This window comes from Drosophila kikkawai, chromosome X (assembly GCF_030179895.1).
Source record: "Drosophila kikkawai strain 14028-0561.14 chromosome X, DkikHiC1v2, whole genome shotgun sequence".
In the NCBI taxonomy this organism is placed as follows: Eukaryota; Metazoa; Arthropoda; class Insecta; order Diptera; family Drosophilidae; genus Drosophila; species Drosophila kikkawai.
The window spans coordinates 22,054,588-22,078,887 of NC_091733.1; the positions used below are offsets into that span (position 1 = coordinate 22,054,588).

General features: G+C 44.9%; 2 protein-coding genes across 3 annotated transcripts; both read left to right on the top strand.

The window, feature by feature from the left end:
- Positions 1–680: 680 nt before the first annotated feature.
- On the top strand, positions 681–14,907 carry LOC108085964 (uncharacterized). 2 transcript variants are annotated; one of them, XM_017182762.3, is made up of 7 exons: positions 681–3,133; positions 7,000–7,447; positions 9,093–9,269; positions 10,049–10,605; positions 10,670–11,073; positions 11,141–12,914; positions 13,568–14,907. In XM_017182762.3, the coding sequence occupies exons 1-7, from the start codon at positions 695–697 to the stop codon at positions 14,024–14,026; spliced, it is 6,258 nt and encodes a 2,085-aa protein (XP_017038251.2). In that variant the 5' UTR covers positions 681–694; the 3' UTR covers positions 14,027–14,907. The 2 variants fall into 2 exon arrangements, with proteins under 2 accessions (XP_017038251.2, XP_070144514.1); XM_070288413.1 differs by having other exon boundaries at positions 10,268–10,605; positions 13,568–14,905.
- Positions 14,908–17,873: 2,966 nt separating this feature from the next.
- On the top strand, positions 17,874–19,498 carry v (Tryptophan 2,3-dioxygenase vermilion). Its single transcript, XM_017182697.2, has 6 exons — positions 17,874–18,002; positions 18,063–18,223; positions 18,280–18,413; positions 18,475–19,081; positions 19,145–19,238; positions 19,297–19,498. Exons 1-6 carry the CDS (start codon positions 17,977–17,979, stop codon positions 19,412–19,414), a joined length of 1,140 nt encoding a protein of 379 aa, XP_017038186.1. The 5' UTR covers positions 17,874–17,976; the 3' UTR covers positions 19,415–19,498.
- The last annotated feature ends 4,802 nt before the right edge of the window (positions 19,499–24,300 follow it).

Sequence of the window (24,300 nt, forward strand, 5' to 3'; positions counted from 1 at the left end):
GGGACACTCGCACAGGATGCGCTCGAGTGCACCACCACCGCACCATCCGGCGCACCTGTTCCCGTGTGTGTGAAATTCGGAATTCTAACTCGCGTTTAATTTATGCAAAAGTAGTAAAAATTCAACCTGTTGGTGGGAAAGCCCCATGAGAGAGACTCCCACACACTGATCCCTAGTGGGTTATGTGGCTTAATTGATCCAAGGATCTGATCTTGGGGGGTGGCAAGAGATCATGCTGATTGTGGACATGTTGACGCTGGCCTTGGCAAACGAGCCGCCGATATGCGGTGGCAAGATGATGAGTACCAAGAGAGTGGACCATGGTCAAGGCAAAGTGGGAACAGGAACAGGAGCAGGAACAGGACAAGGAGCAGCAGCAGGAGCAGTAACGGTACCTGACCAGGCCCTGTTGTTGGCCAACAGTAATGGCGGTGGACTAGGCCATCACCACTTGGCAGGCGAGGCACGCAGCTCACGCGACCATGTCAATGATGAGGCGCGTGCGCGTGCTGAATACACTGGCAACAACAATTGCAACAGCAACAACAACTGCAACAGCAACAGCAGCAACTGCGGCAGCAACAGCAACAACAAAAGCTACAACTTTGGCGACACAAAAGCAACGGAAGTGGCCACGAAAACGAAATGTGAGTACGCGCAACTCGAGCGTGAGAGCCAGAGCGTGAGCCAGAGCATGAGCGCCGACGCAGTGCAGCAGCGGCAGCAACCACCCAATGTGACAGCCCAGAGTGGCAATGGTAACGGGAGCAGCGCCTGCTCAATACCTACAATTGGCAGTGAGCTTTCCAAAGCCAACCTTGTCGCAGCTGAGCAGCAGAGGCTACAGCCACAGACAGAGTCCGAGTCCGAGTCCGAATTGAAGCCTCAGGCCGTGCCCATTAGCCAGCCGTCTAGCGATTCTGGCTTAAAATCTGGACTTGCTGCGATTTGTATATTGAAATCCAGTGAAAAATCAAAGCCAGAGGAAGAGCAGGGCAGTGCCAGACTCACTCCGACGGAGAAGTCGTCAGGCGACGTCGCGCGGCGTACAGAAAAATTTGTGCAAAAAGTCGGGAGGCGCGGGCTCGATAATCATAGTTTTTTTTTTAATGCCAGTGAAAATGTGCACAGTGCCAAGGCAGCAAGAGCAGCTAAAACAGCAACAGCAACAGCAGCAGGAGAAGGAGCAGCACCAGCAGCAGGAGCAACAGCAGCAGCACCACCAGCAGCAGCAGCGGAGGTAGCCACTCAAGCACCTGCAGCAGCCACAGGGTTAAGTTTAGGCAAGGAGCACGAGTCAAAGGAGTCGGGGCAGGCGCCATTGTCATTGCCATATAAGCAGGAGCAGCCAGGAGAGGGAGCAGTAGGAGCAAGAGGAGCCCCCACCAGCCACCCATATTTTTTGGGTGATAATGTTGCTGTCGGTGGCATTGCTGCTGTTGTCGTCCGCCCACCACAAAGTGTGCCTGGCGGTTACGTGGATTACGTGAGAGCAGCCTCAGAGCAGCAGCAATCTCCGCCAGCTTCCAAACCCGAGAAGCTCATCGATTTCGAGTCCATTGAGGGACATACTGTGGTAGGAGCCGTAGCTGGAACAGCAACAAGCTGCAGCAGCGACCAGGATCTCATCGATTTCGAATGCGATTTGGAGTTGGGCGAGGACTTTGTGGCCAGCCAGCGCTTGAAGCGATTGCAGTATAACTTTCAGGGACGCGTGGCCAGCGGTAGTAGTAACATTGATTGTGTAAAGGCATCCTTGAGACCACAACAACAACAGCAGGAACAGGAGCAAGAGCAGGAGGGGGAGCAGCAACAAACCATAAGCATAACAAAGAAACCACCCCCAGCAGAAGAGGCCACTAGGCAGTCCCAGTCCCAGCCCCAACCCCTGGCTCAACCCCAAACTGTAACTCAAACTCTCCAAGCTGGCAAGGATTCGACTGAGCAGAAGGACAATAAGACGGTTGCAACACCAGGCTCAAGTGCAATCCAATTAGACGCCGATTGTATTCCAGTCCAGCAATTGCCAAATGAAAGCGAAAAACCATCAGCCACAGCTGAAAATCGCCAGGCAACTTTGCTGAGAACGTCTCCTGGAGAAGAGCAGCTCCAGTTGGCACTGCGCCGGTGCGAGGAGAGCAAGGACGAGCACCCGAGCGGGGACTCGTGCTCGGGCTCGGCATTAGCAGCACCGAAGAGCAGCGACCAAGTGGTGATTGAAATCGAAACGGTCGAGGAGGTGGTGGCTGAAGGGAGCATCAGCAGGATTAGGAGCGCCTTTGTCCCAGCAATCCGACAGCAGCATCGCGACAACTACAACCATCATCATCATCATCATCATCATCATCAGCCGCCGCTTCAGGCAGCGAATGCCGGCGAGGAGGACCTCTTTGGGCCACCGCTCAGCGAGTTCGATGTTCAGCGATTTAGCGAGTACTTGAAGGCCGCCCGCCAGCTGCAGTGGAGCACCAGTCAGCCAACCATCGAGAGGAGCCGCCACCACACGGATCTTATTAAGCCTGTGGAACGTGGACAGGCTGGAACCACTAGCACCACCAGCACCACCAGCACCACTTTTCAGTGCTACGACGAGCTGCTGGCCGAGTTTGTCAGCGAGCAACAGGAGGAGTACGACAACGACGAGGAGGAGGCGGAGGAGTGCTACACCGATAGCGACGATAGCAACAACGATAGCCACAGAGCCTGCCAGTGCCATGAGTGCCTAGCCAGCCAGGAGCAGGAGGAAGTGATTAGCAGCAGCACCACCACAGATATATTAGTTAGAGGGCGAGCTCCGCCGCCGCCGCCGCCACCGCCAAAACCCTTAGCTCCAATCCCTACCAGCGGCGTCCACACCATGCGCGAGGTCAACGGCCAGCTGCGCGGTTTGCTCAAGAAGCCAAATCGACCGCCGCCGGCTAGGAAGAACCGTGTCGTCTTCGATGAGACACGCAACGAGTTCTTTGAGGCGGACTACATTATACTGATACGCGAGGATTGCGCCTACGATGAGGAGGATGAGGAGCCCTGCACCTGCGGCGAGCACGAGCTGGTGCGTCTGTGCTGCGAGGAGGGTTGCCAGTGCAACTATGCGGTCAATCCCGCCGAGGGTGGAGATGGCCGAACGCCACAGGTGAGTGGAGATCAAAGGGGGGAACCTATTAAATGCCTGGAAATATTTTGGGTTTGAGATTTAGATGGGGTTTCTTAGTTAGCTGGGAGTCTCATTCTTTTGTTTGTATTTTAAATATTTTAAATAATAAAAAACTTACCTTTGAAGCTTGCTTTGACTTATCTAACTGAATCAGCCAGGTGTCTCCTATCACTGTTTCTGTGCTCCAAGCCAGCGGATTGCGTTTCCCACTTGTCCGGTTCCGGGGGCTGCATAAGCTGATTAGCCGTCGTCTCGGGCTCTGGTCCGATCCGGGTCTGGGTCTGGACTCCGGCTAATGAGGGGGCAACCCGAGCCACACCTCGCTCCTTCCTTACTATCCCCTTTTATCCCAGTTAGGTCGCTGCTTAAGTTGGTTTATTGCCCACTTCGTGCGCTTCTTTGGCTTGTTCTCTCCGACGCTGATGATGACGTGGTGCCTGTGTCAAGTTTAAGTTGATTTTTCATACTTAGTTGCTATATATATTCCCCTTGCAACGCAGCTAGTTAGGTGAAACAAGAGAATTACGGCCCAGAATAAATATATAAAGCAAAGTCGGGTGAGGGATGAAAGCATATTTGAAGCATGTCTTCATTCACCCTGGAAATAAGTCCGATATAGAAAATCGAGCTGAATGTTGTATCGAAAATATCGATAAATAATGCATTTTAGTGAGAAAATCAAATGTAAGCAGTCAATTTCCTATCGAAAATGTTGTAAAGTTTGATAAAACGATATTCATTTATTTATATAATGCTAGCCTACAGTTAAAACTAAAAGCAAACGATATTTAAAATATGGAAAAATATGTGTATGAAATAAAATATATTAAATAAAATATTGATATTATTGAAAAATGTCTATGAAAATGTTTATAAATGTTCTTAACCACAATACATAATTAGAAATGTGTTTAAAAATACATACAAATATAAAATAAAACTGAATGTGTTTAGAAATATTTTTTAAACTAAATTTGATCGTATTCAAGGTTAAAATATTCATATTATCGAAAAAAAAAACGTTCTTGAAAATGGTTACATTTATTTTTCAATCGTTAGGAAACTCTTTTTAAAACACATTTTAAACTAAATCCTTAGTATTGATCCCATATATTAGAATATTACTTTTTATTCATTTATTCCTATTTTAAAATATCGATTTTTTGGGAAAAAACAAACTAAAAGATGTTTTTTAATATATTAACCACTTTTACTGATAACATCTCCCTCAAATCTTGTATATATAATTCTTTATATTATTCTTTTAAATTATTATTAATATTATTTAATCCATTTAAATCTCTTTATTATCTTACTTACCTTATCCCTACCGACTTTTCCTCTACATTTGATTCCCAAAACTAAGATTTGATAGTTTTATTTTCTTGGGAATTTCAGTCAGATTTCAGTTTGGCTTTTGGATGTTGGTTTATCATTTACTCAGCCAGAGTGACGACTTCAATCCGGGATGCTGCCTTGCAAATTAGGAGGAGCCCGGAGTTGTTTTCCTTTTCAATTCAACGTTATCTCCTCGGCGACTCGGGGAGGGTGTGACATGCCAGCCTTCCATGTTAATTACGGCCAAAACGCAGGGCTGTCCAACTTTTGTTATCGGTTGAGGGGGGGGATGGAGAGGAGGACTAGGGACAAAAGCACAGCGGCCCCAGTGTCCTCGATTCTACACCCCCTCTAACCGCCCAAGTGGCAGTCAAGTAGGAGTCAAGCCGCACACACAGACACAGATACAGATAGAGATAGAGATACAGGCGCAGGCACAGATACACAGATACGCAGATACATGGGCCATTGTGCGGATGGCACATAACACACATAATAGCTGCGAGTTTGTCCTCGCATTCTCTATTGGCAAGTGTGTATAAATCACTTAAGAACTTTTATACAAAATGCTTTTCTTGTGCCAGTAACTCGAAACTGCAGCAACATTGTTGGGTGTCTGTCTGCCGTTGTCCCAGTGTTTGCCAGTGATAGATTGTTTTATGAATTGTGGGCGTCGTCAGGCTGTTCGTGATGAGCGAGCGCGTTTTATGTGTTAAGGACATTCAGGAAAGTTGCCTTGCCTGCCTTGATTCGGACATTTCTTCCTTCCTGTCTGCCGCCTGCCTGCCTGCCTGCCTGCCTGCCTTCCCTGATTCCTAACCCTCCTCAACACTACTCTCGTCATCATCATCATCACCATCATCAGCCTCTTGGTCCTCGTCAGCGTCGTCATTATCGTCATTGCCGCTCTCACCTCGGCACTCGTATCGATCCTGAGCGGCCCTCGAGCTGCGTTTAAATTTCAATTTGCTGCCACATAAGCGACACTTGAGTGCGCCGCTTTTTTGCTTATCTGCTCCATACTCTGGCTCTCTCTCTGTCTCCTCCTTGAGTCGTCCTGTCTGGCCATTGCATGGTGCAAAAATTCTAGTAGCGTATATGTTATTTCATAAATTTGGTGTGACCTAATAGAGCTGGCTTTTTGCTCAGTGCAATGCCCAATGCACTTGACTTGGCGCTGCTCAAGTGCGTCCTCCTCCTAGGCTGAGTCTGTGTGTGTGCGGGTGTGCTCTCTGAAGAGTTTAATATGCATTTAGTGTGTGTAACAAGTTTACCCAGTGCATTGCATAACACACTCTCAGCTAGCCACATCCGCCGCATTCACTTCCTTGGAAAAAGTAAGACACCGCATTTATGCAAAAGTTTTCCCATCTCAAGAAGAGTTATGGCAGGCCTCCTCTCCCCCCCAAAAAAGAGAAATCAGGAAGGATGTGTGTTCCTTGTAAGCCCGAAGAGAGAAGTCTCCGACCGGGAGGATCCTAGTCTAGACGGTGCAGCAGCAGCAGCAGCAGCAGGTTTCTTGCTACACTTGCAAATAAACAGGATTTTTTGGCAGTTCCCCCGGGGAATTGGGAATGGAATTCGAAGCCCATATCCCATACTTTCGAATGCCACTCACTCACACACACACACAGACACACACATGGGTGTAACATAACTCTTGTGCACTTCCTTTGCTGTCGCTGTTCCTGTGTGGCAGGATTTGGGTTGGCTTTTTACAACTTCAGCTGGGTTTTTTCAGCCGGAAAAGTGGTAGGACTTGCTGACAAAAAATATGTACATGATTTTATGTGACATGATATTTTATTTAAAAAAAAATACATCTTTTCGTTTTAAAACTAAGTCAACAAAAGGAATTATCCTTTCGAGAGCTTCTTAAAAATCATCAGAAAAGTGAAGAAAGCAATTTTCTTTTCTTTATCTTAGAAGAAGTACAGTCATACAACATTTAATAAGCGTTTGTCAGTGTGACCAAGCAAAATAAATAAATAATATGTAAATCAATATAAAAGAAATTTAAATCAATGATTTTTATTTCGTTTTAATTGTTTTTTTTTTTAAGTATTTAAAAAATTGTTGAAAATAAACAGAAACAACCACATAAAATAAGTAAATATGGCTGTAATTTTCCTAATAAAACGGTCTCACTGGTATTCTTATGAAATATAATGTAGTTTTAATAGCTTTTTGTGATATTTTTTAAATGTAGGAGTTAATATTGGTAGCTTTACCAAGGAGAAATCGTATAAAACACATTTTAATTCAATGTTCCTGACTTCATTAATAGCAATATTACTTCTGTATTAGACTGCCGTCTCCCATGGCCTTTGTGGTTAATACTTGTGGCTTTTGGCTTCAGAAATCCATCCATTTGCCAGGATTAGCACACTCTCCTGGTTGCATAACCCACAGCCATGTAGCAACACAGATATATGCATAACTACATTTAACTCGATTAGCTTAATTTGCGGTGCAACTTATCTGCTTCACCTGTCCTCCTTTTGCAGAGCCCCAAATACCAGCCACCCATCGAGTTCGTGGACGACGCCGCCCTCAGTCCGCCCGATGGCTACAAGGACAGCAGCCTGAAGAACACATTGGGCGGCGCCCTCAGTGGCCACATCTTTGGGGCCCAGCATCTGCAGCAACTGCAGGTTATCCAGCGCCTCCAGCAGCAGCGCGCTGCCATGCTGGCCGCTCGCAATGGAGCCACCGCTACCAATGCTGGCCAGATACCGCCACCGCCACCGCCCGTAGGCACGGCCCAGCAGCAGCAGCAGCAGCAACAGCAGCAGCAGCAACAACAGCAGCAGCAACAGCATCAGCAACAGTCGCATCAACAGCCGCATCATGGAGCTGCCATGCAGCAGCAGCAATCGGAAGAGGATCTGCAGGGCGTGTGCACAGAGTGTGCCGAGTGCGCCGAGTGCGCGGCCAAGCAGCTCCAGGAAGCAGGTGAGCAGAGAATCTAAATTATTTATTTATTAGTTATTATTATAAATTAAAGAAATATTAATATTTAATGACACAACAGATTCTGTGATGTCAGTAATCAGAATAGAAATGAATTCTTTTAGATAATTCCAGTAATACGATCTGTTATTTTATAATGTCAGGCTTGCCCGCAGCATGTGCCCTTTTCCCATGCCGATCCCCCTTCTGGTAACCATCCCCATCTTCCTGCCCATCCATCTCCCTGCCGCAACGCAATTAGCGGGCATCCCCCATCTGGGGGGAGTGGCGGTCGAGCGCGTTCTTTTCATTCGCAAACGCTTTCGTTTGCCTTTGTGTAATCTAATTATGAATTATTTAAGCAAACATTCGCCCCGGCCGTTGACAATCTGCCATGCTCAGCCTCGGTGTCCTTTAAATTGGACGCCATTTTTAATGCTTCCTGCTTTTCGCTTCCGGGAAAGCAGTGAGCAGAGCTGCACTAGCTCTCCTGCGGTGGCAACTCTCTAGTTAATTTAATTCGAAAACTGTTGCCAAGGGGGCCCATCAGGGTTCACAGACGTTCAGGGGACTCCTGGTCAGGGAGATACTATTTTTTATTATTTTTCTTTAATGTTTATTATATTGCTTATTATTTTTAAACAATTTGTATATGTATAGAGATACAGGGATCACGGCCTTGTAAAGTAGAAACTATCTTATAGTTAGATATATTGAATTGCCTTAGTAACGCTTCTTGTTTAACCTTTTGGCCTTGCCATAAACTATTGCAAATCAATAGTTAACACAACTGCCAGCTTGGGCCATTATCAGTGGGCAAAAAATAATTCCATGGTGACGACAAATCAAACCCCAAAACGGAGGAGACTCAGCCATAAATAATTGTCTTGTTTGCTTCAACGCCCGCATTCCCGCAGAAGTTCCCAGCGAGTCTATCGAGTCTATTGATTGATTTACGGCAACATCACTTTCTCCACAGCCCCCAACCCAAAGGATATTCGAATTGGAAGCCCTGCTGGTGCTGCTTCTGCTGCATTTGCATTAATGCCGATGGTCGTCACGGTTTATTGACTGCCAAAAGCGGCAAGCGGCAATGGAACGAACCTGGCAACTGGCACTGGCACCCGGATTTTCGGGGGAGTCGTCGGTGGTGCTCTTCATTAATTGTTGCGCCTAACGAACCGCGAATGCGACAAGCCCCTCCTCGGCGACAAGCCCAGTCGAGAGTAGGGAGCAGGCAGCACTGTCTATGGCAAAAAAAAAAAAAAACTATGCGTGGCCCCGAAAGCACGCACACATATTCCGATCCTTCAAGCGCGCTTCCGCTTGGCCAGCAACAGGCGGAAGTGCCCCGAACTTTGGCTGCCGATTAATCATCGGTTTAGGTTTTTTTTTATGTATATATTGAGAAGGGGAAGAACCTGAAACCTGAAAATATACACACCCTTTTTTATAAATTTTTCATAAATCAAATTCACATTTCCTTAGGGCAAAATATACTTTAAGCTGATTTTTACACTTCTTTTTAACAAACAAAGGTACTTTAAGAGTATTTTTTTTAATCTTTAAAGTCTCTGGGGGTTGATTTCTTATAAAAGCCATGACTAATTACTCTCTCTCTCTTTTATTTACATTTTACGTTCCACAGAATGCAGTTCCCCACAGTGTCCGGAGGAGATGACACCACTGGGTGTGCCAGCCGTGGCCATATTGCCACTGCACACCAGCTCCCCCGAGCGACGCATCACCCAGAAGGAGATCATTGCCGGCGAGGAGCGGCCCAAGTATGTTCTGCAGTCGCAGTACAAGCCATCGCCCACAGCAGGTAGGTGCCTACATATACCTAAATAACCTCACCCTGAACCCACATACATGTATCCAAATCTGTATCAAAGCCAACCTTTTGGGTCATTATTAGCTTTATCATGCATTTATGCACGGCATTCGCTACCATGGCCACATTGCACACCTCACATAAGAGACCCTTCGAGGGAGGGAGGGGGTCTCCACACCCAAGGTCCCATTGAAATTTTCCATTTGAGCATTTGTAGCAAATTGATTTTTTGCTTTTATTACTGGAAAAGGGTTAAAAAGTGAATTATTTAAAAATTATTTCCTGATCAGAGTGACCAGCCTAGTCAAAACTAAGCTCTCAGAGCAGTACTGTACCAGCTTAGAGTTGCTTTGATATTAATAACTTGTTTTATTGAAAGAAATTTATAGGAATGGGAAAATTATTCGAGAAAGAGAGCTTTCCAAATTACATAAAAAATATAAATAAATTAAAAAATTGCAGGGATGAGAGAAATATTTGAGCAAGAGAGCGTTTTAAAATTAAATTAAAAAATATAAATAATAATAAACCCACAGTTATAATTTACTTCGCTTTCGCTCTTCGAGATAATATTTAATTTCAAAGCCATTCAAACGTCCACAATTGGATCTCGTGTGCATCCGCATGTGAACATATATAAAACTCGTATCCAGCATCCGTCAGCATACGATCTCGTCACCATATCTCCGACATCTATCCGATCCGATCTCGCTCTCTTAACCCGCTCTCTTTGAACGCCCAAATAAATTCTCTCTTTTGCCCGTGCCTAGTGGTCAAGTCTAGAAGTAGCAGGGCCTCTTCCGGATCAGCCTCCGGCTCAGGAGGCTCAGGCTCCGTCTCAGGCGCCAGCTCAGGCTTAAGCTCCAACTCCAACACTGGCTATGGGTTAGGCCTGGCTCCGGTACCGGTTACGGTTCCGGTCTCAGCCATCAGTAGCTCCTCAAAGAATAAACGATTTGTTGTTGAAACCATTACCACTATGACCACAGTGACCGAGCGTCGGATCATCCGGGAGGCGCACGAGGATGTGGCCGTTACACCAGGAGCCCCTGTCGTTGCCGGTGCTCCATCGCCAGTTCCCTCAAGCGGAGCGGAGATGCTGCCACCTGCCCTGCCAGCCAAGGCGAGTGCCACAGCGGCAGCCGCTGCCGCAGCAGCCACAGCCGCCACAGCATCGCCCAATGCCACGGAGCAACTGCAGCAGCAGCAGCAGCAACAGTTTGATGCCCAAAAGCCGCCACCCATTCCGCCCAAGGAGACATCGCCAACGCAGATCAGCGGCATTCTTAAGGGCGGCAAGCTCTGGAAGCAGGACTCCATCTCCCAGGTGAGCTGAAGTCTCTCTGTAGACATCCTCCGGAACCCTACTAACCAGGTTCTTCTTTCTGTAGCAATCGGATGACCAAAACAACACCACCTCGGAGGACGAGAGCGGCACCACAAAGCGCTCGGTGAGATTTGTGACCGAGGATCAGGCCAATGCCGGCACAGACAGCGATGCCCAGTCGCTTGCCGGCGAGCTGGACGACAGCGAGAACCAGATCAACGAGCTAATCCCCATCAAGAAACACTCGACGCTGTTTAATAACGCCTTGCGTCCCAATTCGGCGGTGCGTCAGCTCTTTCCAAGCGTCTCGGCCCACCAGGCACCGGTGCTTACCTCCGAGGCCCTGCGGGCCTTTGATGAATCCAAGAGGGCCGGTTGCCTGGTCACACATCTGCCGGGTAGCTGTGGCGACTCCGATACCCTGCGTCGCAGCATGGAGCGCAACATACTGCGTCGTTCCCTGATTAAGTAAGTGTCCTGGGAAGTCTCCTGGTAACCTCTTCCCCCTCAGCATTAACAGCCTTATCTCCGCTAGAAAAAAAGCTGTCAAGTCGGACATTTCGCTGGAGGAGCGCATCAAGCAGCTGACCTGTGACATTGACGAAGATTTGGCCGAGGAGCTGCAGCGGGCTGTGGATGAAGATGCCGAGGCTGCCGCCGATCGAGCCGCCGATGAGCTGGCCCAGCGGGATAGTCCTGCCGGTGAGGAGAATCCCAATCCCGTGCCCGGTTCTGGCCCTGGCCAAAAGTTTGTGAATGGCGAGAAGAGCTTCTCGCCCAGCAGCTCCGTTTCCAGCTCCTCGAGCGGCTCGTCGGCCTACAAGAAGATTGCCGATATCTTTAATCGCGACAAGAAGCAGGAGAAGATCATGGAGATGGATGAGAATCCCATAGTTATTATACCGCAGGAGTGCCGTTGTCCGGCGGCTCCCGACTTGGGCATGGGCATCCAGGTGCCGGTGGTGCATACCCAGATCCATCGCACTCCGCCTCGCCAGGCGGAGCCGAAGCGCCAGTTCCTGTCCTCCACTTTGGCCCCGCTCACCGCCTGTGTGGCTGGAAACAAGGATGACCTCTCCTCTTACTACACTTTGGCAGCTGCTGCCGCCGCCCATCCGCATGCCCATGGCCACGCCCATGCCCATGCGCATGCCGCCCATTATGCTGCAGCCGCTGCGGCTGCCGATTTTAATATGGGCCACCTCCTGGGAGCAGCTGCAGCAGCGGCAGCTTCTGGGGATCCAGCGGCCCAGCATGCCGCTGCCATGGCTGCCCAGGGCTTGGCCCAGGGAATGGCTGTCGCCGGCGGAGGAGGTGGTGGAGGAGTGGGGGGAGCTGATGATGCCCGGAAAGTGGCGCCCGATGTGATTGCCGGCACGCCGGGACAGGAGGCAGCCGGAAGGCAGGAGCAGGATGAGCTGGCCGCCTTCGCCCAGGCGGAGGCCAAGCGGACCGAGCAGCTAAAGAAGCGATACACGGGCGCGGATCCCTCACAGTCGCAGGCCAGCAGCGACGATGACGAGCAGAATGACTATGGGTTCAACAAACGGCCATCGGTGCGCGGCATCAAGCCCAAGTTCAGCTCCACCAACGAGATCCTGGCCCAGATGCAGGAGCAGCTCAGTGCGGCGATACCCACCGTGGTGAATAGCCAGCCGGTGCCGCAGGCCGTGAAGAGTTACGCCATGCCCAACACGCTCAAGCAGAATCCCTCGCCCCAGAATGTGCCACAGACTGTCCAGCAGCAGCAGCAGCAGGCGCAGCAGCAGGCACAGCAGCAGGCACAGCAGCAACACCAGCAGCAGCAGCAGCAGCAACAGCAACAGTTGCAGCAACAGATGGCGGCGGCCATGCAAAAGACGGAGCAGCGAACGTGGAGCTTCTACAGCGAAACCGGGGAACAGCAACGCTTCCCCATGGACGCGGCTGCCATACAGCAGACCTACTACCAGACCTTGCCCGCCGGCACCATGTTCCGCCAGACGATGATCCAGCAGGGAGCTACGGCGGCCGGCGGAGCGGACGATGCCTCGCTGCTGTATGCCGCCGCCCAGAATTGTCAGAGTGTGACCTCCACCAATGTGGCCACGGCCACCGCCATCGAGCAGAGCAAGCACAGCAGCTACAGCAGTCACTTTGCCCGGAGTCCAACCCGGCGACCGGAGTCGCCGCCGCCGCTGCGGAACTATCATCAGACCATGGTGCTCATACCGTACAATGCGGAGACCTACTCCCAGTTCGCCACCAGCAGCAGCGTCGATCCCAAGCTGGCGCACATCCAGCGCCAGAATATTCTCGAGTACCAGCAGGTGAGAGTCCAAGGGGATCAGTCGGTTGACGAGGTGAGAATCCAAGTGTGGGTGTGGTCAGAATTGTAGATGTTGTGGAAGCGGAACAACTAACCCTATGCTAAAAATCTTGTTATGCCTTTCTCTAACCGCCGGTTAGGGTTAACTAATCGAAACAATTGAAAATGAGAAATGGAAATGGAGAATAGAAAATGTATTGGAATATCGGGTTATTAAAAAGAATATATTTAAAAAATATTTAACCACCGGTTAACTTTAATCAAGCATAAGAAAAATAGTTAAATAGCGATGTAAATTCCAACAATCAAAAGACTTCCCTTAAAGAATACAAATACATCAGATTTAATATATTTATAGGCTATGTAAAACCTCCGTTTACTAATATCTAACCTCCGGTTACGGTTATTTGAACGAAATAAATACAACTAAACAAAACTCCAAGGATTTGCTTCAATTCTGAAACCAAAACTATTGAAACTTACTAACCATAAAAAGCATGATAGATAAGTATGTGTGTGTATAAAAAAAAAAAAAACAAATTGTTAACCTCCAGTTAAGGGTAACTTGTATATAATTTAATTTTTATTTAATATTGCAAATATTTTTCATTTTAATAAGCCACTAATGTCTGTTTCTGTCTCCTTCCGACCTAGGTCACCCAGCAGACGATCCGGGTGCCCATTGGCTATGCCCTGCCCGGCATGCAGTTACATGTGGTTAGTGGGCGTGGCCATGCCGCCCACTACGCCCAGCACCAACAGCAGCAGCAGCAGCAGCAGCAGCAGCAACACCAGCAGCAACAGCGCCTCATGCAGGGTCACTACCAGTTCGGACCGGAGGGCGGAATGCCCGGGTTCAGTGAGCGTGGAGTGCCGGAGGGAGCGGCGGCAGTGTCCCACAGTGATTGCAATGCCATGGTATCGCCAACGTCAGCGGCACAGCAGCAACAGCAGCAACAGGCGCAGCAGCAGCAGCAGATGCAGCAGCAACAACAACAGCAGATGCAGCAGCAACAGCAGATGCAGCAGCAACAGCAGATGCAGCAGCAGCAGGCGGCGGGAGTGGGCTCTGCCCAGGCCCAGGGATCCGTGTACTATGCGATGAATGTATGACCCGCGCTTGAATAGTCGCTGCCAGCGGCGGTCATCGTCGAGCGCCGCCAGTGTCAACGCGTCGAGTTGTCAGCGACTTCAGTGCATTTGGGTGGAGGCGGAATGGGCGGGGGACTGGGTAGATGAGCGCCCGCAGGAGCCGCGTCCATGTCCATGTCCTTGCCTTAGACCGGGGGAGAGAGAGAGATAGAGAGATAGATAGAGAGCATCCTCGAGATCCCATCCCATCCGCTGATATGTTGAGTTGCCCCTCAGTTGGCCCTAGCGAGCGTTTTCGAATCGGTTCTAAAAGATCTTCCGTTAAGTATCTGTATCCGTATCTGTATCCGTATCTGTATGCGTATCTTTAACCTTATCCGTAGCCGTATCCGTGTTATCCGTATCTTTGTCCGTAGTGTTATTAAAATACCAGCCAGGGGAAGCCCCTGTACACCCTAAGTTGAGCCTTGCCGTCGAGGATTTTATTTAATAGTTATTAATGAATTAATGAATTAATTAACGAGTTAGAGAGAGAGAGAGAGAGAGGGATGTCGAATCCAAACCAAAATACAACCAAATCACATGAATTTACTTACATGCTGGGTGCTAGTAATTGCAACAACAACAACCACTAAAGACACACAGAGAAACCGAAGAAGCCAGAGTTAGTAGATTAAAAGAAGCTTAGAAATTAATTAAGTTATGCAAATGAAATTTAGCAATGTTAAACCCCAAATGCACATACACGTATTTGTATGTGAAACTATTTTTTTTCTGTAACCCCATTTTAATTTATTATTAGCCAAGAAGACCGAGTTTTGCTCAAGGGAAAGTGCATTTGATTTTAAGCGTGTATCTATGACTCAACACAGAAACATAATTATTAATTATGGATTATGGATTATGCATTATAAATTATAAATTATTATTGTATGCTAAACTAAAACATAATTGAATTTTATTGAATTGAATTGATATTACAAAGTATATATATATTTCAATGTAGTGCAATTTGTTGCTAACTCCAAAAACAAAAACCACTCTCTTATCAAAGAGTATATATAGTATATGTATATTTAAAACTATATATGTATGTATAGGCCTAGGCTTTATTTATCTTTATTGTAGAGATATATAATTTAAGTTATCCTTTTTTTTCTTATTTTGTACAATAAATTTGAGATTTTCAACAGTCTTTGGTTTTCTACGCTAAGCTTAATGTTTATACGAAAAATACGATCTATGTGTACACGTACCATATGTATATTTTGTATGCTACAGTTTGTTTGGGTTTCATTTGTAGATGATCGAACTCATCCTGCATCGCATTCCACAACTTCCTGAATGGGACTATACAAGTCTGGAGGAGATTTCAAAGCGCACGTTTTGCTGGCCAAAAGTATGCAGCGCAAATACTGTATTTTAAGGCATACTTTTGGGCTGCGGAGTCTCCTCTAGGCCTCCGCGAATCGCCGCCTCTCTCAGCATCAGTGCCAAAAAAAAAAAAAAAACAAGAAATAAATAAACCAAAGCTTGCATTGCATTGCATCCCATCATCACCTACCTACCTACATACCTCCTCTTTTCATTCCATCTAGTCGATAAGGAACCCTACATAAGTATAGTCACTTAATCAACACAGATTCATGAGCGAAATGTTAGAGAGGATAAAGCGCAATCAAATCTGATATTTTCCATAGAATTATAAACAAACTCACACACACGAACATACATGCTACAAAAAAGAACATAACATTACATATACAACAAATATAAATATTGTATTGCGACTCGGATCAGATATTGTGTTAATGTCTATAACGAACAAATATTTGAAGAGCGAACACGAATTAACAGTGCAATAGGGTTAAGTATATGTGACAGCTAACCGGAAACGGAAGCGAGACAAAGACAACGCAGTGAAAGGTGACAGCGCGCGAGCGAAATAGTTAGATTGTTAGCCACAAAGAAAGGGACGGACACAGAGAGAGAGAGAGAGAGAGCAAGAGCGATTGAGAGAGATGGCGCGCATAACGAAACAACTTAGTCATAGAATTAACAAATCACATATACAGAGCGATTAACGATTAACTATAAACGATTAATGATAACTAAAGCGCGATCTTAGGCATTCGATATGCACTTTTTTTTGTTTGTTCTCCTTGGTTTCTTCTCTTTTTGTTCGTGTGTATGTGTGTCGCGATTTTACACTGAGAGAATTACGACAACTAGAATTGACTAGAAAACGCAGCGCGATTTGCATATTATATACATAAATACATTTAGAGCCAGATAGAGAGCGAGAGTAAAGCGATAACAGACGATAAAGCGATTAATGATAAATGATAAATACAAATATATATGTATATACCATACACAGGCATGCCATATGGATATATAATAGATGTTTATGTAATACATAAATGGCATTGAACGAATTCCGAGCACATTGCAAGAGAACCCCCTCCCCAAAAAAGAAAAAATCGCATGAAATATCCAGTTTTATTTGTTCAGTGCATGGATATCGACGGAAATACGAGTAACTCAATTTTTTCTATGCAAATGTAGTTGAAACAAAAAATACAAAAAGGAAATTATATAAACGAAAAATGCATATATATATACATATATATTTAGACACACATTTAGATGATGGTATATCCTATATTCGATTGACTTGGTTGAGATCCTCAGTTGCGTTTTTCGGGCATGCAGAACAACAACAGAAAAGTGTATGTACTAGTATATATAAATATTAAGGCCAGATATTCACGCCCCCGCATTACGCTATATGTTATGTAAGTATGTGGGGGCACGATGGCAAGAAGAAAAAAAACAAGAATTGATGCGATGGCACACGAGTATATATATATATAAATATATATATATATATAACAAATTTCAACAAATATATGACTGAGCCAATGACTCAAAAATACATTTTAACAAAAATGAAAACCAGAAATATATGAGAAATACAAAGAAAAATTATAAGCAAACGAGCCTTAATCCTTATTTATTGTGGTTTTTGGAAGCGTCCAAGGGGGCGAAAGAAGAATATTCTTCTTTAGCTTGGAGAAATCGATGAAAAATCGATAGATATTTTAGTTTTTGCAGCTCTAACTGTGAAAAACATATGAATTCAATTTATTATTAGTATTATTTTTCAATATATTATTTTAGTTGATAAGACATTAGAGTTAGCAACAAGATCAAAGGTTTCTTTTGTATGAAATATCGATTTGAAATCGATTGTTCTAGTTTTTTTACATCTTTACATCTTATATATTTATATTTATATTTATAATTTAGATAACTTTGAAACATATTCATATATTCAGCTGGACTCTATAGATATGTGAGTTGGCATAGAATTTAAGTTTTTCTATGCAGAATTCGATTTTAAATCGATAAACATTATAATGAATGCTTTATTTAAGCACCATCTTGACCTATTTTTCAGGATCAAACTATTATGAAGGTATTTACACATTTCTGATGAGATTTTCAAACATTCGATTAGAATTTCTTTAATCCATGATATTGGCTATATAAAATATTATTCAAAATATACAATATTATTAAAAGTTATTATTAATTTATTAACTTTATCTAAGGGAAAGGGGAATGTAGTTTCTTATTTTCAAAGTAATTAATTTCTTGAGAACAAAACCCATTGGCGTCTTTAGGTTGCCTAGACTTATAGGTGGCACTTTCACCTCTAACGCTTGATAATCCCCTCCGTTCGGTTTTCCAGTCTATCTCGGATCTCCGATCTCACATCTCGCAGATCGACGACTGTGTGTGCAATCATTCGGAACTGGGAGCCCTCTCTCCGGCGGCGTTATCATTTCGCTGGGGTCTGGCTTCAATCCGCGTCCGCTTCAGTCTGACAGCGTCTGTCGCTCGGCGAACTTCGAATCTCTGAACACGATCCCAAACCGATTCGATCCGATCCAGGTTAAGCCACGATGAGCTGTCCCTACGCTGGAAATGGGTGAGCAGCGGCACGTGCTAGTAGTTCCCAAGCCGAACTCAATTGTGGAACTTTTCGTAGAAACGAGCACGATGACTCCGCCGTGCCACTGACCACGGAGGTGGGCAAGATCTACGGGGAGTACCTGATGCTGGACAAGCTGCTGGATGCCCAGTGCATGCTGTCACAGGAGGACAAGCGACCGGTTCACGATGAGCATCTCTTTATTATAACGCACCAGGGTGAGTAATTGTATCTGTATCTCTAAATGTATCTTTAACTGTATCTGCATCCCTAGCCTACGAGCTGTGGTTCAAGCAAATCATCTTCGAGTTCGACTCCATACGGGACATGCTGGACGCGGAGGTCATTGACGAGACCAAGACCCTAGAGATTGTCAAGCGACTCAATCGAGTTGTTCTCATCCTGAAGGTGGGTCTCTTAAATACAATTACAACTATTCCCCATTCCTCCTATAATTCTTTAATTACAGCTCCTCGTCGACCAAGTGCCCATTCTGGAGACCATGACGCCGCTGGACTTTATGGACTTCCGCAAATACCTGGCTCCCGCCTCCGGCTTTCAGTCGCTGCAGTTCCGCCTGATCGAGAACAAGCTGGGCGTGCTCACCGATCAGCGGGTGAGGTACAACCAAAAGTACTCCGATGTCTTTAGCGACGAGGAGGCCCGAAATGCCATCCGTAGCTCGGAGCATGAGCCTTCCCTGCTAGAGCTGGTGCAGCGCTGGCTGGAGCGGACGCCGGGCCTGGAGGAGAGCGGATTTAATTTCTGGGAGAAGTTTCAGCAGAGCGTCGATTGTTTCCTGGAGGCCCAGGTCCAGAGCGCCATGCAGGAGCCAGTGGAGCTGGCCAAGAACTATCGCCTGATGGATATCGAAAAGCGTCGCGAAGTCTATCGCTCCATCTTCGATCCGGCTGTGCACGATGCCCTGGTGCGACGCGGCGATAGGAGGTTTAGCCATCGGGCACTTCAGGGCGCCATCATGATCACCTTCTACCGGGATGAGCCGCGCTTCAGTCAGCCCCACCAGCTGCTCACCCTGCTCATGGACATTGATTCGCTGATTACCAAGTGGCGATGTGAGTTTTATTTAGATACATTTTAAGCCCAACTCTGATCATGGTTTCTCCTACCATTGGCAGACAATCATGTGATCATGGTGCAACGCATGATTGGATCCCAGCAGCTGGGCACCGGCGGCTCCTCTGGCTATCAATATCTTCGGTCTACCCTCAGGTGAGCATTGAAAATGGTCATATATCTTCCAGTGATCTTTATAATTATTTTATTTCAGTGATCGGTACAAGGTCTTCCTGGATCTGTTCAATCTGTCCACGTTCCTGATTCCCCGCGAGGCCATTCCACCTTTGGACGAGTCCATTCGCAAGAAGCTCATCAATAAGAGCGTGTGAGGTGATTGCATTAGGAGTAGACATTTTTTGTTAAATATATATATATATTTTTTTGTATGGCAATAAAGTTGATTTGTTTACTTAGTCAAATGTTTATGTTTGGAAAATCTTGAGCTACAAAGCTAAGTATAAATTAATTATATTCGCATTCTGTTCAGCCTAAAAGTCGGCCATGGGTTTGGAGTCTAATCTTCTACTTTCACTCTACTTTTCTCTTTCTTTTTCAAAGGCATTCGATGCTATTTTTATTTAAATATTTTTATTAATAATTAAGCGAGAAAATTTGGTTGTATATAAAAGCAACTCTAACCCATTCACATTGCTAAAGTATCTTTAATTTGTTAGTTGTTATTGCCTTGAAAACAATAATATTAGAATTGAAGGTCATCTAAATTAATGTTTACTTTTATGTTTAGCTTTGCTGAGAAAGTCTGCCTTAGAGCTATAAATTAATTAATTAAGCAATGACCCAGCAGTTATGATACGCCTACAAAAGCTAAGCAAACAAAGGTATTGCAAACTATAGAAAATATTAATTTTGCTAACAAGAAAACTAAATTATTTGCTAATTAATAACGATTTAATATAGTATATATATATATTTTTTTTTTTAATATATGTCGGCGAGTTGGTTGCTAAGTGCAAATTTGGAAAGCTTGTTGCTATGGCAACAGAACTATTCGGCATGCTCAGGTATTGGTAGCCTGTAGGTGTCGCTGGCGCGCAGGCGCAATGACAGTTGAGTCGGTAACAGGAGTGTTACTGAGTGAGGTCTGTTCGTCTGTCGCAACAATAGGAGAGAATGAGAGAGACAGCTTGAGATTGTCTAGGAATGACATCTGAGTGAAAAGTAAGAAAAGGTGAAAGGGCCACAGGAAAAGTGGCGTGATGACAGATTCGATTTGACTGCGCAGGCGAACAGAACTCGCTGGCTCGACTACGGTTAAATTAAATAACGGATATCTCCGACATCAGAAGTGGGATTCACCATAGCCTCGCGGGCATTCTGATAAAGTGATTTTCGGTCGATATTAAATTCAGTGGCGCATCGAAGGCTTGCGCAGCCGCGTGGTGCGAGACACCGGAGTCGTGATAGGCAGTCAAATGCACTGGTCGCGTGTTGAGCCGGACGGTTGCAAGTGTCATCAGTGTCGGCCAGAAAATTTGGGGAAGAATGGAAGACAACAACAACAGCACACTGGCGGAACTGCGGCTGAAGTGCGGAGAGCTGGAGTGACGCACTTCAGGCGTGATAACGGTGGTCACATTGCATCTGTGTGCACGAGATGGGTATCAGCGGCTGCGAGCGGCAGCATCAGCTGCATGTAGAAGCGAGTTGATTTGTGTGATTCAACAGTGACAGTATCGGGTGAGCCCTTTCCAATTATTCTTTGATTTGGGAGCTGAATTGGCTAAAAGATGGGAATAGAGATGTGTTTGATTGCAGTGTTGTTTGCACATCTGCCTTCCCATTGGCGAGCCCTGTGCTACGATAGGTTGTGCTTAGACTATCGGAAGCAATATTCGAAAATGGTTTCGGACAGTGGCCTTTGCCGCTTATGTCAGACCCTGTGAAGGAAAAATGTTTCTGTTGAAAAATAATTAATTTAAAAAAATTACGAGTTGCCGTCTGTTTGGTCTGCCGTGCCGTTTGGTTTGAAGAGTGCATCTTCTACCTTCATCATGCAATTGTTAAGGCGTTTGGAATTTATCATGATTGTTTGCGATAGTTTACATAGATGCATGTTAATCATGGCAAACTCGGAAGAAAAGGCTTTCCGAAGGCTGAAAGTTGTATTAAATGTGTTGACTGTACCAGGGTTGCCATTTAACGTTACCAAATGTGGGTTTCTTGAACCTACTACGCAGTATCTGAGCTATGAGGTGTGCGGTGGAGAAATCAGACCCAATTCCTAGAAAATCCTTACGTTAAAGGTCCGTCCTTTTAATCGGTGCAATTAAGAGACCGTCGTAAGACCATTTATTGAATTGGTGCCTTATTTTCAAAAACGTGTGCCTCGATTTTCTCAGATCATGAGACAGATTCTTCGGCTTCAAGTATCTTTAAGTGAAATGACGATATTCAGAAATTGGAACGAACGTTTTTAATATTATTACAAATGAGCCTGTAATCGTTATTTGTTGGTTCGAAACATCTGATCAAATTTGAAACAGATATAAGCTCTTGTGGATATGGTCCAATGCTAATACACCTAATTAATGGAGACCCTTATGTTGGTGGATATATTGGTAGAACTATGTGTCTTGTGGAGTCCAAGTAGCCTTTGTATGAATTGGAAATATTGGTTGGCGTGCAATTATTCTGACATTTTTGGCATTGTTTGCTCAGATGAGAGTTTGTAGTCTATACTTATTGCAGATGTAATCATTTCTAAAAAAAAAATTAACTGAAGTGCATCATAGAGTAGAGGAAGAGAAAGCGCAAGGCAATTGTGGAATTCTTTTTGTGTCCAGAATTCACATGACTGATTTAACTCCGATAAATAAAAATAAATTGACAGAAAAACGTCTGAACTTAGAATGAAATCTCAAATGACCGACTGATCAACTTCAGGATTCAGGATTTATTGGTATAGTTTATAAACAACTAAAAATAATTGAAATCAACTTGAGTTACGAAGAGGGATTTTAAAGAATACAGAGAGGTGTGAGGCAATGTTATCTGCCAGTAGTGTCCCCTAAATTTTGTTGGATAGTTATTAATCAAGGTTATAAATCCGTTATGTGTTTGGGTTGGAAAAAATAGACTCAGCAATATTTATCAGAATTGTTGGAAATGACTAAGTTTAAAGATTGTTGAAAATTGTATCATGTGTAAAGTTGTAAAGTAGTCATCTGGCTGGATACCAGGACCGCAGAGGTGATGGGAAGATGCTCTTGGCGGGGTGCAACTTGCGGCGAACTGCACAGTTAGTAGTGCAACCAATGCAAGCCCTTAAGAGATGCCAATCGGACCCACCCTTTGGGCTTGATACCACCACATGACACAGAGAAAAGTATAAAGAAAGAGAAATTTAAAGCTACGTTATGCTGGTTCGGAAAAGCACTAGTTTTGATAAGGCAAGATTAATTTAAAATGAAAAATGAAAATGGAAAATATGTTAAGAATGAGAGAGAAAGGAGAAAGAAATGAAGATGGAAAATGAAAATGAAGATCGGCACCAAACAGAGTTTATAGAAAAGCTTGATGGTGGCTGATATGTTTTGAGATATCTGTCAAGTAAGCGAACTTTTATAAGTATGCGCATGAGTTTTTGAGGGCATAGCCAAATAGACAAAATAAGCAATGACGTTGATTGATTAAAGATTAAAGTTGATTAAAGATTTAGACGACTCAAGTGGAGATGCGTCTGATTCCCATGTGGGGAATGATGATATGGATGGCACGGTTGATGCCTTGGAATCCCAAGAGGGGATATAAAGACCGCACCATAACAGAAGGAATTGTTATGGCGGGGGTCAGTGGAGACCGCACCATAACAGAAGGAATTGTTATGGCGGGGGTCAGTGGAGACCGCACCATAACAGAAGGAATTGTTATGGCGGGGGTCAGTATGTGGGTGTAAAAGGAAATACACCAGTTGATAAAGCTATGTAATTAGAGAAGTCTGAATTGTAAATTATGATTAAAATGAAGATGTAATTTGTTATGTTATCATGAAACCAAGATGCTTATTTTGTCTAAATGCCTCAATACTCATGTTTAGAAAATTAATGAAATGTTTGTTAACAATAAAATGTAACGAGTACTGAAATTTTAGAATACTGTGATTTAAAGTTAACACACGAGGACGTGTGATTTGTCAGGAAGGCCGTGTCGGATCACATGAAACAGGGCCTACTTTATTCCTATGGTCAGAATATGTGAAGCGGAGCCTTTTGAAATACGAAAAGAGCTTGTACTCTATGGTTTCGAAAGGTTATCCTGCCAAACTAACATTTGAAGACACTAGAAGTGTAAGCGAGAGATCGCCGACTGAGGCACTCGTTGGTGGAATCATTTATAAGGCTGTGAGGGTCCAGAGAGACCGTGACGCAAGAGGTGCGTGTGAGCGTTGCAAAGTGTGCAGCAAGAGCCTGTATAAATTGATGAAGAGATGTTGAGTAAGAGTTGTGGTACGAGCAGAGAAAGAAGATACAGATTTGGTACGAGAAGAGAATGAAGTGGCGAGAAGAAATAAAAGTAAAGCTTATTTGACATGAATAAAACAGATAAAATGAAATGTTAAGTTGAGACCAAAGAGAGAAAAAAGAGAGAATGATAAATGAAAATGACAGTTATGTTTAGAGCTATTAGAAGACACGTCACGCGAGGACGCGTGAATTGTCAGGATGGCCGTGTCGGCGAGTTGGTTGCTAAGTGCAAATTTGGAAAGCTTGTTGCTATGGCAACAGAACTATTCGGCATGCTCAGGTATTGGTAGCCTGTAGGTGTCGCTGGCGCGCAGGCGCAATGACAGTTGAGTCGGTAACAGGAGTGTTACTGAGTGAGGTCTGTTCGTCTGTCGCAACAATAGGAGAGAATGAGAGAGACAGCTTGAGATTGTCTAGGAATGACATCTGAGTGAAAAGTAAGAAAAGGTGAAAGGGCCACAGGAAAAGTGGCGTGATGACAGATTCGATTTGACTGCGCAGGCGAACAGAACTCGCTGGCTCGACTACGGTTAAATTAAATAACGGATATCTCCGACATATATAATAGATGTTTATCATAAAGCACAAAGGTTTTCGGAGTTATTACTAACTAAAAAATCACTAACTAAAACTCCCAATTCAGTTATAGAATCTCTTTCAATCTCTTATTTATAAATATTTTTCACAAGCTCCTTTCTATCTATCTTTCCATTCAAATTTCTAACCTTTTT

Bases quoted from the DNA above. Each gene is read 5' to 3' on its own strand.
- v (XM_017182697.2), top strand. From the start codon at position 17,977: ATGAGCTGTCCCTACGCTGGAAATGG. The intron at 19,082-19,144 runs GTGAGTTTTATT...TACCATTGGCAG, and splicing joins GCTGATTACCAAGTGGCGAT to ACAATCATGTGATCATGGTG. The intron at 19,239-19,296 runs GTGAGCATTGAA...ATTTTATTTCAG, and splicing joins TATCTTCGGTCTACCCTCAG to TGATCGGTACAAGGTCTTCC.
- LOC108085964 (XM_017182762.3), top strand. From the start codon at position 695: ATGAGCGCCGACGCAGTGCAGCAGCGGCAGCAACCACCCAATGTGACA. The intron at 7,448-9,092 runs GTGAGCAGAGAA...TACGTTCCACAG, and splicing joins CAAGCAGCTCCAGGAAGCAG to AATGCAGTTCCCCACAGTGT. The intron at 12,915-13,567 runs GTGAGAGTCCAA...CTTCCGACCTAG, and splicing joins ATATTCTCGAGTACCAGCAG to GTCACCCAGCAGACGATCCG.